At 42.3% G+C, this 17778-nt stretch overlaps 1 protein-coding gene across 4 annotated transcripts in view; it reads right to left on the minus strand.

The window, feature by feature from the left end:
• LOC110505709 (homeobox protein Meis2) overlaps window positions 1–17228 on the minus strand; it is a 128379-nt gene extending 111151 nt beyond the window's left edge. Inside the window, exons 1-7 of one of the 4 annotated variants that reach the window (XM_036962752.1) lie at window positions 15935–17228; window positions 15172–15404; window positions 14244–14385; window positions 13812–13862; window positions 13088–13138; window positions 12335–12484; window positions 844–958 (exon numbers count right to left, since the gene is read on the minus strand). In XM_036962752.1, the coding sequence (XP_036818647.1) occupies window positions 844–958; window positions 12335–12484; window positions 13088–13138; window positions 13812–13862; window positions 14244–14385; window positions 15172–15404; window positions 15935–15946 (754 nt within the window). In that variant the 5' untranslated portion in view covers window positions 15947–17228. Of the gene's footprint in view, window positions 1–843; window positions 959–12334; window positions 12485–13087; window positions 13139–13811; window positions 13863–14243; window positions 14386–15171; window positions 15405–15649; window positions 15900–15934 lie in introns of those variants that run through there. The other 3 variants (XM_036962750.1, XM_036962753.1, XM_036962751.1) reach the window with 3 other exon arrangements.
• Between the last annotated feature and the right edge of the window lie 550 nt (window positions 17229–17778).

Below are 17778 nucleotides of genomic sequence, written 5' to 3' on the forward strand. Positions count from 1 at the left end.
GTGTGTGATGAAATTCCATGCAAACCCCAGACGGAAACAGACACACACACGCACACACACACACACTGCCGCCAGTAAAAGGAGCTCTGACTGCAACAGAGAACATTGAAAACAAGGGCAGGACAAGAAAGGAAAGGCTAGTGGCTATCACCACTGCTGTCTTAGCAAAGACACTATTAAGATAACAGTGTTGAATCCCTTATTCATGAATTGAAACAAGTTTGTTAGTTCTGTTTTGGTGTGATGCCTTGTGTTGATGTCTTCGTTTGAATACTAGAAAGTCAGAACACTGTAACTATCCAAAATGCAGACTCACAGACATGACTTGCATTATAACTATAATAGTGTGTACAGGTTGTTCTTTTTAATGCATTGTGGCAGGCTGGCTGGCAAGCAGTCCATCCAGACTAGAGCCAGATAAAAACAGAAGTTCTTCTGAGTGGTAATTAGGCTTGTCATGCTAGCAATGTTAATATGTTTTAAATTCTAGTGAGAACTGGCACAAACATCCTATTAATCACCTGCTTTTCTTAGAGCCCTGTTCAACTCCACCCCTAAATAGCTACAGTTTACAGCAGTAATGTGCTGTGCTGTGCTGTGCTGTGCTGTGTGTGTGTGTGTGTGTGTGTGTGTGTGTGTGTGTGTGTGTGTGTGTGTGTGTGTGTGTGTGTGTGTGTGTGTGTGTGTGTGTGTGTGTGTGTGTGTGTGTGTGTGTGTGTGTGTGTGCGGGTGTGCGTGTGTGTGTGTGTGTGTGTGTGCAGGTGTATGTGTGCGGGTGTGTGTGTGCAGGTGTGTGTGTGTGTATGCGTGCATACCTGTGTGCATGTGTGTATGCTGGCTCACCTTGCTCGCTGCTGTTGTCACCGCTCTGTGAAGCGTGGCCCCCGCTGGAGGGCCCTGGTGTGCCGGCCGAGTGTGTGGAGGTGGCGTCATCGTGGTCTCTCCAGGAAGCTGGGTTCTGTTTGGAGTTTTACAAAAGAGAGGGAGAGAGGGATCCATCCGTCCGCATTCCCCATCCAAACCGCAAACCAGGAGAGGAGAGCAGGAAGGAGGAGGAGAGGGGGGAGAGGGGAAGAGGGGGAGAGGGGGAAAGAAAGCGGGAGACCACATGAGTATGTTGGAAATGTCAGAGTGACATCTGTAAGAGTCTACAGTGCAGTGAGGATCTCTGTGACTGCTTGCATTCCTTAGGAAAGCAAAGACATGTACTCATCCCCCCTAGCACACAATCAACAACGCTGCTACAATCAAAAGCAGAAAGTCAAAAGCCACATGCACTAAACCAGCTAGCACTAATGTCTAAACTCTGCAATCACACAGTTTCATTAATACGTAAGAGCACACAACACAGAGAAGACAGTTAATGTGGTGTCTGATTTTGAACGGTGCAGGCAGGGCGCTCGCTGAGGAATTGTCTAAACACATATGGCCGGGCTCGTGGACTTAGTTTATACCGTAACCAATTGAGACTTCCGTGTCAAGTGAGAAATATTGAGGAAAGAAGTCTAAATACACCACAAGAGCTATTCATCATTAGCACTGTCAGAAATGAAAATAAGATATGACAGTGATTCTCCCTCTAATCTGCCAAACAATGCACACACACACACACACACACACACACACAAACACACACACACACACACACACACACACACACACACACAAACACACACACACGTACAGACACACAGAGAAACACACACCCAGATACACATACATTCAGAGAAAGCTCAGAGCACTCCTACAGAGACAACTGGCTCCAATAGTGGCATGGTTTGCACAATAAAAACTTGTGCGATGTCTGTGTGAATGTAAATCATAAGTACAGTTTCTCCTCCCTTTCCCTACTCCTTTTTTCCCTCCCTCACTCTCCTCCCTCTCTCTCCTCCCTCCCTCCCTCTCCTCCATCTCTCTTTTTCCATTCTCTCCTTCCTCTCCCTCCTTGTTCTCTCTCTCCTCCCATTTTCTCTTTCTCCTCCTTCTCTCTCTCCTGGTCATTCCCAGGTCCCTGCTGGTCCGGACCGGGGAACTGGCGTCCTACAGCACAGTACAGGAAATGCTTTATCAGTGCCACACGAAGGCAGGCTACAAGTGGAATTTCCTCTGCCATTCACACCACAGAGGGACAGACTGACCACGTCACCCCTATACACACAGTACAGATAGACACGAGTCACATACACACACAGTACAGATAGACACGAGTCACATATACACACAGTACAGATAGACACGAGTCACATATACACACAGTACAGATAGACACGAGTCACATATACACACATTACAGATAGACACGAGCCACATACACACACATATATTTACATTCACACAGACATCGCACACACACACACCGTAACACACACACACCGTAACACACACACACCGTAACACACACACACCGTAACACACACACATACAAACAAAGTCTAGTCTATCCCAACTTAACTTGTCGCCTTTTAAAACAATGACAAAATGTTGGCCGACGTTGGCCCAACGTTGTCTGGGGCCTTGGAGAAGCAGCCCCTTGAAAGGAGCCCAAGCCAAACAAACACAGGCCTGCACCAAGGTTTCCCACAAACCTTAGTCCACTTCTCCCAGCTCAATTTTTTGTTGTTGTCTCAAACACACATACATATATTAAAAGCAGGAGGGAAAGTACAGGCCACAGAATTATTTCAAAAGAGACTGTTTTTACCAATCACTTTAAGCTCAGTAGCGATCCTGCTGAACGTTTGCCTGCCAGTGAGGCTGCCCCAGTTTGAGTGAGCTGTTCTGGGGGAGGACAGACAGGAGATTGCCTAGAGAGGAGTTCACGAGGAGAGGCTATGAGACAGCAGCACAGAGCGGTTAGCTGACTGGCTGGCTGGTCCTTATGTGCTGCCGCTGCTGCTCTGGCTCTGGCTGTGCCTACGAGCAGCTCAGCGGCCCTCCTTTCATCTGGTAAGTTTTTGGGGAGGAAGGCTGTGTTCTCAAACAGCTCGGAGCGGAGTGGCAAACAGCAGGCAGACACAGGCCCTTCAGCCCCAGCACTCCACTACAACCCCTCTCAGCGTCAGCTGTTCTCCGGATGGCAATCATATAAAGAGCTGGGAGAATTACCCAGAAGAGGAGAGGAGTTGGGGGAATAAGGCAGGCCGAACAATAGCCCCCACGTGGGTTTTAGCCCTTCTGAATGAGGGAGTGGAAAAGAGGTGGGCTTCGATGCGGTCAAGAGCCTTCCTTTACAATTATCTGTATATTTTTTACATAGAGGGTACCAACACTAACGTGAGCCATCTTATTACACTTCTATTGAGCCAATGTCATTAAAAACGGAAGGGCAGGCAGGGAGGGAGGCAGGCTGAGACAGAGGGAGAGAGACTGAGAGAGAGACAGAGAGACTGAGAGAGAGAGAAAAGAATAGCGACTGAGACAGTAAAATAGTATCTCCGTTCTCGGAGGCCACGAAGTCCAAACCCCAGCCACCAGAAATGCAGCCGATTCATTTATAAAGAGGCTGAAAATGTGTCTCGGCGGGTCGCAGCCTCAAGAGCCCAGGCAGCGCATGATGTATTTAGCCAGAGCCAGGCTCCACAGACTCCAAATGGGCTCTTGTTGCTCTAAGGGAAGAAAATGACTGGGTTCCACTTCCTGATCACTGAAACACCCATTGCCGGCCAGACTGACCTAGAAGGGTACTCTACAGTACGCTAACTAACTCACTGACTCTCTCTATCTCTCGCTCTCTCCACAGCACTACAGCCTCTGATCTGATGGCCAGCTAGGCCAGGGAACCACATGGATTTAATGCAATGGCTGAATCGATATGACTTCATTTAGCTATCATAGCACAGTAATGTGTCATTTTTAATGGCTCTAGTACTAAATTCAATTCAGAGACAGCTTAGCTAATGGGAGTGATATTTGGCAGTGATTTGCTAGCCAGAAGTACAGTAAATGGAAGCTTGGCCAGGGATCTATGCCTTGGACTAAACTAGGCCCTGTTGGTCACTGTAACATAAGCAAAGACCAAACAACAGTAAGGAAAATGATGTAGGTCCAAACAAATGCTTATGCTTTCATTTTGTCAAACAGGTGCTTCACTATGTGTAGATGTCGCTCACCTCTCATCAATAACAGCTCTCGCACAACATGGCAATAAATATCCCAACACCTGCGTTAACTTTCCACACTCAACAGGGCGACAAAAGCAATAGCCTTCCTTTCCCTGCTGTGAATTATTCAGTGAACCTCTCCAAGCTATGAAAGGTGAGCGCACACCAAGGCGTGCATTACCAATACACAGGCAGACACACACTCACAAACACAGATAGCATGCCTCCCATAAGTCTATTAAAGTTCAAACAAGACCCAAAAGGGTCTTTCTTCGTCAATCTAAAAACCAAGATCACAACAACAACAAATCATAATGCCTGTAGCACCACGTCATGAGACTACTCCCTGTAGCTTGGCATCATTAGGAGTCAAACATGGTTCACTCCATGCTCTTATCTAATTGTGTTAAAGAGCACTGTTACCAGGAGGAGAGACCAGAGCAGCAACGAGCAAACGCAACACAACACACAGCGCAGACAGGCAGGGAGACAGACAGGCAGGCAGACAGACAGACAGACAGACAGGCAGGGAGACATGCAGGCAGGCAGGCAGACAGACAGACAGACAGGGAGACAGGGAGACAGGCAGACAGGCAGGGAGACAGACAGAGAGACAGACAGACAGACAGACAGACAGACAGACAGACAGACAGGCAGGCAGACAGACAGGCAGGCAGACAGACAGGCAGGGAGGCAGGCAGGCAGGGAGACAGGCAGGGAGACAGGCAGGCAGGGAGACAGGGAGACAGGCAGGCAGACAGACAGACAGACAGACAGACAGACAGACAGACAGGGAGACAGGCAGGGAGACAGGCAGGGAGACAGGCAGGGAGACAGGCAGGGAGACAGGCAGGGAGACAGGCAGGGAGACAGACAGACAGACAGGCAGGCAGACAGGCATACAGATAATAGATAGACTAGATGGAAAATAAGATACAAGTCAAGCTTGGTCTCCCATGGCTGCCTTCTCTATTTGCTGAGGTTAGCGACTCACAGCTGATAATGCATTTTGTAATTAATATAAATGCAGGATACAATATGTGGGCCTTGTAGTGCATCAGGGCAACAGGAGAACAACTCACTCCTCTCCTCCTGTTGTCCTCCTTTTCTCATGTACACACACACTTGCCCTACCCATCACAGCAATTTCACTGTTTTTTTTTTCTTCTTCAGTACATCACTTGGACTTTAAAATACAATTGATTTAGCACCATCATTGAATTTAATTCAAATTCCCAAAAACCCAGGGCCTGAAAAAGAGGAAGGGGCACTGAAAAATAGGTATAATGCAGAGTGAGGCGGGGGACTACACTGATGTAGTGTATACTGTAGTACCGCTTCCTGCAACGGCTGGGCCTGGGAGGCTCCTCTACTGAACATGTCCCATATTGCTGACACACCAGAAACATAAATCATCATAAATCATAGCCAGCTGACATTTCAAGACACATCTTGCCACACCGCATATGCAGTTAAAGTCCTTGCACATTTTTGTTGAATTTGACACGTAATTACAGAGACACGCCAAAAAAAGATGTTCAAAAGTGAAGGTGCTCTTCTAGTAAACAACTGAGCATTTTTACAACACCTACAATTATCCTCCAAAAATAAAAAGGAAACATGAATTAATCATCTAATAATTCACCATTGTGTGTTTTAAGTGATAGGCGTGGCTGGCAGGCAGTGTGTACAGTGGGGAATTTACTTCAGGGCAAAATAAGTCTTCATTGCACTGAATGGCACATTACATGTGCAATCATTCCATCAGAAAGCACAGATAAAAACTTGATTACACACCATTGAGAGCTATGTGATTTACAACCTTAACCACGTTTCCATCCACAGTCTTTATATGAGTAAAGTCATACCGTATAAAAACTAAATCACGAGAGCTGTGACGGAAACAGGAAGTTACGGTACAGTTTTATAAATGCCAACCGACAATTTTTGTTAATTCGACATGGTCAGATCTTTTAGTATCAGTAACATTTGTTCATGTGAGAAATGGCGGTGGAAACGCCTTTATGTCCACATACTGATATAATAACCATCACATCGACGTAAACGTGGAGTCACGCGATGATATGGTGTGTTTTCTTCTCACTTAGGTCTCGGGAAACGATGCAGTTTTTTTCCTCTACAGATTAAATAAGTTCTGATGAACATCACAGGGTGTTGAAAGTGCAAGGTGCTGAGCTGATGTTCCTTTCCAATAATTGTAGAGGGTCTTATTCTGGTGACATGAGGAGGAAGGGGAGGACCAGGAATTTCATATAAATAAAATAGTGAAACTTTAAAAAAGCTATTATTCTTAGTTAAAACTGTACTAAATATATTCACGTCACCAAATAACTGATTAAAAAACACTGTTTTGCAAGGAAGGTCTACAGTAACACCATGGTGTAGCTGGAGGACAGCAATTTTTGTCCTCCTCTGGGTATATTCACTTCAATACAAAACGTCGGAGGCTCATGGTTCTCACCTCTTTCCATAGATTTACAAAGTATTTATGACGACTTCTGGAGGGCGTCCTCCAACTTATCAGAGCTCTTGCAGCAAAAACTGACATGTTGTCCATCCAATCAAAGGATCAGAGAATGAATCTAGTACTGAAAGCATAAGCCACAGCTAGCTAGCACAGCAGTGCATAACATGAGGTGAGTAGTTGATTCGAAGAGAGAAAAATGCAATAATTAAACCGTTTTTAACTAATTAATATCTTCCAAAGGAAATAAGCAGCAGAGAGCAACAGCGATAGCTATATTTTATTGTAATTTTTTTTCCAATTTCACCTACTTAGCTAGCTAGCTAATGCAGCTAATTTAGCCTACTCAACAACCTGACTCAAACAGAGAGGAATCTCTGAGTAGAGAAGTGCAAATGGAGTACAACATTTGTCTGATGCCAAGCAGATATTACAATAAGAAGCATTTAAAATCTGCATTTAAAAAACACAGCAAGATATTTCTTATGCGTTTAATATTTTTTTCCTGCGTGAAACACGCAAATTCTTCATTAACACAACCCCTAAGTTTAACTTGCTAGTTAATCTAAGTAAGTGGCTGACTTAATAAGGTGACGTAGCATCATATTGTGTTAGCTTTCTGCCGTGTTTGAGAAGTCAAAGCCCTTTGGATGAGTTATTTGTACAGCTGCCACTATCTTGAGTACCTTGATGCTTTTTCTCCTCTCTGTTCTTACCCGTCTGCTCCTCCCCATCTTCTCAGAGCAGAGCAGACAGGCCCGTTGCCCTAGCGACTCCAGACTCCACACAGACACAACCTGTAGCCTACACATGCTGCTCCAGAGCCAGTACCGTTCTTCCTTCAGAGAAGCATGCGTCAGAAATGTGTTCATTTGCACAATGTCTCTCATTCACAATCACTTGTAAATGTCCAAATTCGCCAAATATTACATTCTGTAGCTCTTACCTATATATATGTATAACCTTATGAGCTGGATTGCCTGTCTTTGCAATTTGTTTATTTTCGTTTTCACTCATTAGCATATTTAGCTACCAGCCTCCATTAAAATGAGCTATTACTTGTGCTAATTTTGTTAGCATTTTGGTAATACATGCCCAATGGGCTTTTGTTCTTTTTTTTTGGCGCCCCCTTGTGTACTAAGCTTGGAATTCCGTATATGCAGGTATGAGAGAAGGACGGTAATGATGACATGGAAATCTGGATACCACCCAACCCTACATGGGGAGGTGTTTTCACCTGGTCAAATATAGCTGTTGTGTTGTGCACTGAAGTCCAAATGTGAGAAGAGGAAAGCACGTAGATGTGATGATGCAGTTTGTATGGCTGCTATGAAAGTGCAGTGTGTGCGGGTGATAAGGGTTCATTCTACCGATTCTGTGGCAAAAAGTTTCTTAAACAGTAGCAAATGGAACAAAACGGGATGCACCTACCTGAATTTGTCCAATAGAAATTCTCGTTTTAGTTGCAACACGGTTTTGCAACTGTTGGGACTAATGATTACACCCTAGATCAGCTAGGTGCAGGAAAGAGTGTGCAAGGCAGTATTGAATGTGCCAGTGTCTGTCACCTTGTCTCTCGACCTGCGTACCTACTTTCTTTCATAGGCTAGGTTGTAGCAACCTCATGATGGGTATAGGGCAAATTCAAGAATCATGTATTAGTCTAAACCTATCAATGTGACATAGAACTGTGTGAATGGAATATGAATGACAATATGAATGACATATTTTGTAAGATAAATAAGGTAAATGCTCATAAAAATATAGCAAATCCTGGTGTAAAATAAGCTTACACATATCTTAAGAATATGATCATAAAACTACAACTCCAGGAATGTGTTTTAGCTCAGTTGTAGGTTGCATTGGTGTCTATGTTATGGGGCTAGGAGGGAGGGATGTGTGGGTAGCAGAGGGGTGGGGGACTGCAACAAGTGAGCCTCGAGCCTCTCTCTCCCTACTACCCATAGTGATTAGACATGCCAGCCAACAGGCCCCTGCATCTGAACACTAATCAAATAGGAAACGTAGGCCCAGACACAAAACAATTGTCTCGAACAGTGCAGTCAGGCCACTCAACGACACATTGTTTTGATGGGGGGGATCCAAACAAAGTCAGTCCAGTTGGCGAGAGCTACTTATATTAGAACACCTTCCAAAACTGACAAATTCCCTAGACGTAGGCTACGCAGGGAGGCAGAGTGTACAATTATGGAGCAAAGCGCGTGTAGTACTAAGCATAGGCACTTAAAGAAACAGGCCATTTATTACATGTCCAATGATAACAACAGAAGCCACTGTATATTGTACAGTATATCATAGTATTGGCATGAATCCTTGTCACCATCCCGATCAATGTGTTTTTACAACCCAAGCCTTTACCAGAGAATGAAATGTAAACACTAGTGTTTTCTCTCCGGCCGTGCAGAGCTAAGATAACCTACACATAACCTTTGTGGGAACTACAACCAGCAGCCCTCAAGCGTTGAGAGAAAAACCGAGTAGCAGAAAGTCAACTCCCACAATATTTCTTCATAACAAACAAACTATGCACAAGTCGTTAAAAAAAACAGCCTCAATAGCAATGTGCATGTATTGGCAAATATGGCTAATATGTAGGACTACTGATTGAAAAAAAGCCATGCAAAAGACAGGAGGAGGCACAAAGAACAAATTCATTAGGACAGATCATATTCAGCAACCATTAATTCTATTCGCCACCTTAATTGGATGTAGCACAGAGAAGACTGAAACGTAATTTCTTTAATTAAAAGACAAGCGAGCACAGCAATTGACGAACAGCACCACGGCACTGATCGTTTGCTAAGATCCAGACTGACCCTTGTTTCCACTATCCATGTGTAACAAAACATCATCAATTTTCCTGTGACAGGGGTGCTTGGTGGTAGCGGTGCACAGGGTCAAAATGGGGGGGGTTAGGACAGTCATAGAAAGCCAAAGTAAGAAATCAACAGTAGCATTAAGGCTTCATCCCCTCTGACAAAGGTATAATCCAATCAAAGACAACACAACGTTGAAGTGTAAATAACACAACTAATAATTGTTATTGGGTTCTAATGTCAGGTATGGATGAAGAGAAACCAGGGAGAGAGGAAAGGGGGGAAAACAAGCTCAAAGCGATGTCTCCTTCGCAGTGAAGAACCTCATCATCTCCGGCAAGCCTAACTTTCACCAAATGAGAGGAAGCTGTGGGCTATATATAAAAAATGCATATCAAAGCAAAGAAAAATGGACGCCAGAGATTCAAACTAAATAAATGTGCATATCTAACTATCAAATTGCCTTCCCCTCTCCAACTAGAAGAGAGGATAGAAATGCATCATAAAACAGAGGCAAGAATAAATAATCAAATAAAAAATAAAACAACAAGTGTAGCTGCAACTGCTTGTCATCCCTACAGTGCCCACACGTGTGTTCCTATATGCAGATTTCAATGTTGTGTTCACTCATATTAGTCCTCATCATATTTGGGGCATATACAACTGAAACTACTAAAATATGATATGGAAATGAGTGTGCATAATGTGGGGGACATAGCCATTAACTACAGAGTTGTAGGGCCTGGTTAAGCGCAGGCCACTAGAATGTACACACTACTGTTATAGACCTAAATATCCTCTGTTATTCATGACACAAGGCCTACAGTTTAAGCCATACTGTTTTCACTGTTATATCAGCAATTATATTTTGCACTGCATTTCACATTACTGTCAAGAAGTACTGTATAATACAAAATCAGTGTAACAATAAATATATTATTAATAGTGATGTAGTTGTGACAAAATAGGTGGGTAAAGTCTGATCGTCAACACACTGTACAACATAGTATAACAACGTAAAGCCTAAGCTACGACGCACATACTTTTTTACATTTTGCACAAAGATAATCTGATAGCACATCCATTATTAGCCTACAGTTCACACTAGAGTTGCAGCGCTATAGTCTCTTAGTAAACAAGGTGCAGAAACGCCCAAGCAACCTCCTGCTTTGGTAAAACTGTGCACAACAATTAGTTGTAGTAAAATGTTAATTGCTGCCACAATAAAAACAAATACATCTCTCCAACCTAAAACACCTCATGAACAGTCAGTATATAAACAAGCCTAAAACAAATTACTTGTCAAGCACCTTCACGTTTGTTTATTGCTGCTCCTGATTTTCTTTATTGGCATATTTAATTAGCTAATTATCAAAATAATATTTCTCACAAATGGAGTCGATGACAATTGATTAGGTCCAAACATTGTGAGGGAACATTGGAAACTGGCTCGAGTATATCAACCATCTGCCACGAAACTAAACAGGCTATCTAATCTCTTCAGGATAAACAAAAGCATGCCTCATTTCTACACTTATTCTGTAAATGAACTCCACGATATTGAGCTTTAAACCGCTGCTTGGCCCCATTTTGCTATGGGTGTTAATTGTGTTTTAATTTACCTTAGGCATTGCACTCTGACTATCCAACTCTGAACAACGCCGCGGCTATTCAAAGGGAATAAGCCTCTATTATAGCTAGACAGATGCAGCTCAGTGACTTTGCATAACACTTAAATCTGCTTTCATTCCTAATAGGCTTGAGCTCGTGCTGCTCAGATATTAACCAGTCAGTCACTCTGTCGCAATATACACACCCCGAATTCACCAACACGTCATCCCTACAACCTATTTAATACGGATATTAGACCAGATACCAGATATTAAATCAATAATGAATTATCAACTGTGAATTAGGCCTTTACAGTACACCGATGCAATGCAGCATTCCGTTTGTTACATGAAATAGCCATGTTTAAGGCACCAGATCGATCTTCAAATGTAAAGGCAGTGTACTTCATGTGCATATAATTGAAATGGGGGGGCGACTGCAAAACCACACGGCGATCAATAAGAAACAATTAAACACATTACCATCAACTGCAAATAACGTCATTGCTACACTACCAAGTCGTGAGGTAGGCCTATAATACCAAATTATGAATTTGACATTGATGGTAGCCCATAAGGTATCCCACTGAATATGACTTTCTCCCTTTCTGCATCCAAATCCGACAGCTTTGCTACGCACGCTACAAATCATTATCGTCTCTAATATTGTCTTCGGAAATGATGCCCTTGTCTTTTTAACATTAGGCCACTCCAAAAACGTGCTATACAATTGTAGTTATGAGCAAGAGATAATCGCTTTCACATTCAATGTCCAACAATCCACGATGTGCACGGCGGCCATATACAAAGAGTAGGCAAACCCCATAGCACAAACACACTCTCCCTCTGTCACACAAACACACACTCACACGAGCGCGCGCTCTCTCACAAACAGAGAGACGCTGGCGCGCGCTCCCACACACAAACAACCAGTTACTATACACACAAGAATGCCCCTAATCAAAAGACTAAAACAATAACACACTGCATTGTATAACAAATGACTTTTGACCTAAAAATATTGATTTCCCAAATGCATTTGCTGCAGGCCTACTGCTGAGGTCAACATGGGCGACAACACAGACTAAACGGAGACTATAATGACAGTTCACACCATGTAAAATAACCAACGAATTATACCGTAGGTAAAACACATTTGAAACATCTTCTATCAACAAAAATGTCTACTTCAATATCACCACCAACAAACAACGCTCATTCACATACAACGCCGACGGTGTAACAGGCCTACATAACTTTCTGATAAACTATTATAAAGATAGAAAATGTTGTATTACTTACGTGATCGGCTAGGTTGGTCGAAGATCCTGAGAGCTCTTCATGGTCCGACTTCGAGCTGCCATCCCGCTCGTCAATAACTAGATCTATTGGCATTTTTCCTTTCAAACAACTGATGTACCGGTGGCAAAAATTGTCGCAGAGCTCGTGCACCTAGACCAAGAAGAAATACGTTTTTTTCAGGATGGGGAAACGCAAGCAGTCCAGTAATAGGCTCTAACTACTATTAAGGGCATTATCGGCCAATGCAAGGAAACAATAGTGAAATTGTTGCAGCGCCTATTATTCTCTTGAGACTACTAGAGCAACAAGTTGAACAGCAAAAAATAAACACCATGTGTGAACTCGACAGATAATAACCAGTTGAGGTCAAATCTCCAGACTTCAAACCTGTGATATTAGCATAACAACAACGACAAAGCATTATCAATATGGTCAGTGTATTTATAGGCCGAATAGTGTGAATTCAATCCATTCACTCTGACCTATATTATGAGTCTCTGTGTGACAATTAAACATTATATTATTTACATTTTTAAATATAAATATTTGTATCAGGTTAACGTGTTACATCTCATGCAATATTAACTAATTTCCATCTAAATTCCAATACTGTCAACATTTTAAATTTGTGCAACAAACTAGGCTAGCCTACTATACGAGTTAAACCGGGCCACATGCATGCAGAATCTAATGCTGATCACCTCTCAAATACTATAATCACACAATAAAAATATTAATTGTAAAAATCTTTACCTTTTCTAATTCTAAAAGGTGAAATCGTAATACTTGTATGGCTTGTATCATCTGAAAACAGGAATAAACAAGAATAAAAATCTACATTTTTGGTGTGATAAAATTATGAAAGTATAATGGTAAGCTAAATGCTACACATCATGTTATTTTAACTTCATATAAGAAAAACACATGGAGTTTCTTGAAGTTTGTGCTATAGGGTTCTCGAGCAAAACAAAGTTATGCTTCCCACACTTATCGTGGTGGGTGAAATTGGATGGGCTATTGATTTAAGATTTGGAAAATACAAATGTTGGATTATCTAACAACTGAATTAGGCAAGACACATTTGGTGAACCGAGCCAATAGACAGCGACTGAACTATGACAGCGGCAGATACAGCCACATTGCTCCCAATGAGTGGCCATGGTTCATTGGAACAGGATTCGCCCAGCGACAGTCACAGCACTTTTTCGCCAAATCATAGGCTTCCCTCTCCGCCTCCTGTAGACACCGTAAGTAATTCTGTGCCACTCGAAACCCCTCAGAGCTTCCCCTTGTTCACTTCAAAGACACCTATCTAACATTTGTGTTGTGCTTTTGCATCAAATCCTCACATATTTACTTTGCGATGCCGAGAACACAAGAGCATGTTTAAGTCCACAAAACAAGCTAAGTAAGAGTAACAAACAGTCACACCAGGAAGGGAATTGAACGTCAAATGGTGGTCCTGCATAGTGCTTACCAAATTGTCCAACTCTGGATTTGATGAAAATAAAGGTTTTTCTGCTCGGACCTACAATAACACCAAAGATAGGGGATTAATTACTTCTTACATGCGTCGAGGGCATTTAGTCATGAATCCATTCTAAAAATATATATTTGATTTCGTGCAACAATAAGCTATTGTATAATAAATAAAACATAATTCACAGTGATATTATATCTGCATTGCATACGGTGTAAACATGAATAACTCAATATCACCAGTGAATTCACGTGTTAACTTCGACTACGTACAGCCTATATATATAACACACTTTTATTTTCAAACGTTCAACTTTAACTTTTAAATTCCCAAAAGTGAAATGTGTCAAAAGTTAACAAGTAGATACGTGTGCCATGAGCACTTGGAAAATCGTATTAGGTTTTTAGTAAATATATATATAAAAATGACCTGTTTGGCAAAGACTGCGATGTCCTCGTTGAAGGAGTCAGAGGAGCAGACATCGCCGCCTGCTACCCCAGGCTCCCTCGGAGTGCACGTCGCCAGCTCGCACTTCTCAAAAACCAGCGCGAGCAGCGGGAATAATGGGTGACTGTAAGGGGGGAAACAGAGCCTGAGCACAACCCGGCATCCAGCGCCTCCTCACAGGCTTAACACAAGCTAATCACACGGCTACACAGCAAGCTAAAGTTTAGCGTAAAACTAAAGATGCTAGGAGGGCAAACAGTGAAGTATGTGTCAGGAATATAGAATATCCTTTCTAAGGTTTTGACTGAGATAACTTTTTGAAATGTATTTTACTTCTCCAAATTCATTCATAAAGTAGCCTACTTTGTAAACAACTTCTGAATAAGCTATGTGCACATCGATGGCAAAATACATTGTTTACAAGTTACACCATATGTGTTTGTCTTATATCTTTCCAATGTACTTTACGCACAGACACTAAAGCATTCATTAGTAATGTATTTTATAATGTTTTGGGGATTATACCAAAAATAAACTCGGACCTTTCAACGGTTTACAAGTATCCATAACCATAATGTTGCAGTGTGTTCAAATCCGTGTTACAATGTGCCAATAACATGCATCCTTCTATTTAATAAAGGTTCAGTGTTAATTGTACTATAATGGTTATCCACAATCGTTTTAAAATATAAGGCATGATAATATCAGATGACTGATACTCTTAGACCTCTAGGTTTTGACAATACTTTTTCCAAACACAAAATGATGCTTGAAATTGTTTAAACTAAACTTGCTAATGCATATACTCTGAGTTAACTAACTTCTGCAACAAGTAAAACGTCCATAAGTCAAATCACCCTGAAAGCCCAAAATAGATTAATAATAAGGTATGTAATTATAGTTCACCTACCCATAAATTTGATCTTTATCCCTCTTTAAAACATCGTTGACAGCGGAGCCCATGCTGTTAGGCATAACGCTGGGATGGGGTGCATGAGCACCGTAGTGCTGGCTGGCATGGATCGGTGGTCCATGGTTCAAGTGATGGACTTGGGGTAGCGGCCGTGGAGCATGCGGATCTCCGTACATAGACGCCGGGAGCCCGACTCCGTCCATCCCACCATAATGGGCCAGCTCATCGTACTGGAATAAAACAACAACAAAGTCAGAGGATAGAAACCCACGAGTAAATGTGCCCAAAATGTACATATAGTTAGTTACAAGGCAACATTTAAGTCATAGTTGGCTATCGTCAAAGCGATATAGTGAAACTACACCAACATTGGAAAAAGTAGCCTAATCCTTGTGCCATTCCTGTTGCTTTGACAGAAAAGGCATTCGCCATGGCTAAACTATAGTGTGAATACATTGATAAGGTTTGTAATTACCAAAAACATTCTAGTTCTGAATCCCCGAAGATGGGTTACTTTGGCAAAACACAGAATTACTTAGGAGTCCCTTTAAAAAACTGCTCCACAAATGCCGCGGAGACCGTTTGTTAAACCGAGGCTTTCACTCCGCTTGAAGAGTAAAGGTAGGCTACAGCAAAAATGTCAAATAAAACGGCTTAGATATGAATGCTTTGTAAAGCAGCCGCCACTGACAAGAGGATATCGATATGGAGGCCCTCCTGGTGGATTTGTATAGGTTAGTGTTGGAGATTTAAAACCTACCCTTTGCGCCATCAGGCTGCTCTCCAATAAACTCCTGGATGTGTCGTATATTTAATATCCCAGTCCGGTTAGAAAGTGATTTACTGGTACGATTCCTTTTTCAAACCAACTTTTCTTTGCAAATTCTCCTATTCTCCAATGTGGTAGAGTACAAGCAGAAGCATCAGGAGTTGTGCAATTTTTCTTGTTTTCCTCTCCCCCCCCCAAAAAAAAATAATTAAAGCAGCACCTGAAGGTTACAATCGGCCCATCAACAACCTGCATGTAACTAAACTGTCGTGTCTCATGGCTTTTTGCCACTCCAACTGTCAATCAAAGCCAGGGGTTGTCAAGGTAATGAATGAATGATGTTTGGTGATGATGTTCAAGAGAGGGTGAATCTTTTTAGCCCGTTTTCATCCAGCAAGTCCGCGTCCACTTTGTGCCTCCGGATCGCTATTTGTTTTATTATTACTGTAAAAAGAAAAAGAAATTAAGAGATTGCAATTCAGATCTTTCCTTTCCCCCGTAGGTATTTAGTCTATCTCGCGGTCCGAGATGAGTGAGTGTCAGCGAGTGTTGGCAGGTTGGCTGCTAGCTTGCTTATAGAACAGAGTCAGTTTGCTGCGCTGATCGGCGGGAGACTGAAATGACGGAACCCGGAAGTAGTGGTGGACATAGCCAGTCCTACAACAGCTACAGAAAGAGAGGAGAGACCAAATCCTGTGACATGCAGAGTATGCACAAGGACGGCTTCAACTCGGGGGGAGCCAAACAACACAGCTTCTACACTCCCAGCCAATTCCATTCGCCGATAAGAGAAAGGCAAAAAGAAAAGTACAAAAAGCGTAATATTTGTGTTAATCTGCAATGTATTCAGACCCGAAATAGCGTTTTACTATACATGCCAACGCGGACCTATAAAGCTGTGTAATAAGAGTACGAAAAGCCCGAGTTAAGGCGGACGACAAACGTTAACTTGTTCTAGTTTTCACTATTGCAAATAGTATGGAAGAAATACGCGTGGCACCTCGCACCGGTTGTACATAAAACAAGTTATCATCACTCATGCTTAGTTTTCTCTCCAAAATATTTTAAACTAAGAAGCCATCAAGCCATCCAACCTTATCTCTAATCAAATCATATATAGGCCTAACGTCACTGTAAATATATCGGATGCGTTTTGAGTTTAAATTATGAGCAGTACGCTTACTTGTTATGTTGTGTTGTGGGTATAGTCGGTGTGCCTAATATAACAAATATCGGGGATACCTTCCAATCGTACTGCTAATTGTGAACCTAGGCTTATTAGCAAATTAAACGATATGACGCCCCCCCCCCCCCCCCCCCCAACCCAACCCATAATGAACTTTTCCAAATAGAAAAAAGCTTTGCTCTTGTAGAGAAAGTAGTGTTGTATGTTTCTTTCGTCCAATCCCCTCTCTCGATAAAATCCGTGCCTTGCCTCAGACTAGTCAATTATCAAAGCTCCACAATATCATCAATCATGTGCAGTTTGAAGTTTAGAGGAGGAGCAACCCTCCGGCCATCGATTGCACCGAGGTTAGCCCTTCTTCACTGAGCCCAAGCTTTTTTACGCACAAAACCGAAACGGGCCATCTATCCCTTTTAATATTTACCTCCATCCATGATAATATACACTGTTACGCAGATAGCATCATCGTTATTTTGATATGTTTTCAGGCACGGTGACATTGTTGGTTGTTGTCGAAATGAACCATTCACAGGTTGGATGAGCTAGTGGGTTGGATTCAGCTGTATGGTCAATAAACTCCCAACAAACGCGCCATACGGTTGCTTGGGTTGACAATATAAATAGCAATTAAAAATATGTAATAAATGAA

Source organism: Oncorhynchus mykiss, chromosome 25 (genome assembly GCF_013265735.2).
Source record: "Oncorhynchus mykiss isolate Arlee chromosome 25, USDA_OmykA_1.1, whole genome shotgun sequence".
Classification (NCBI taxonomy): domain Eukaryota; kingdom Metazoa; phylum Chordata; class Actinopteri; order Salmoniformes; family Salmonidae; genus Oncorhynchus; species Oncorhynchus mykiss.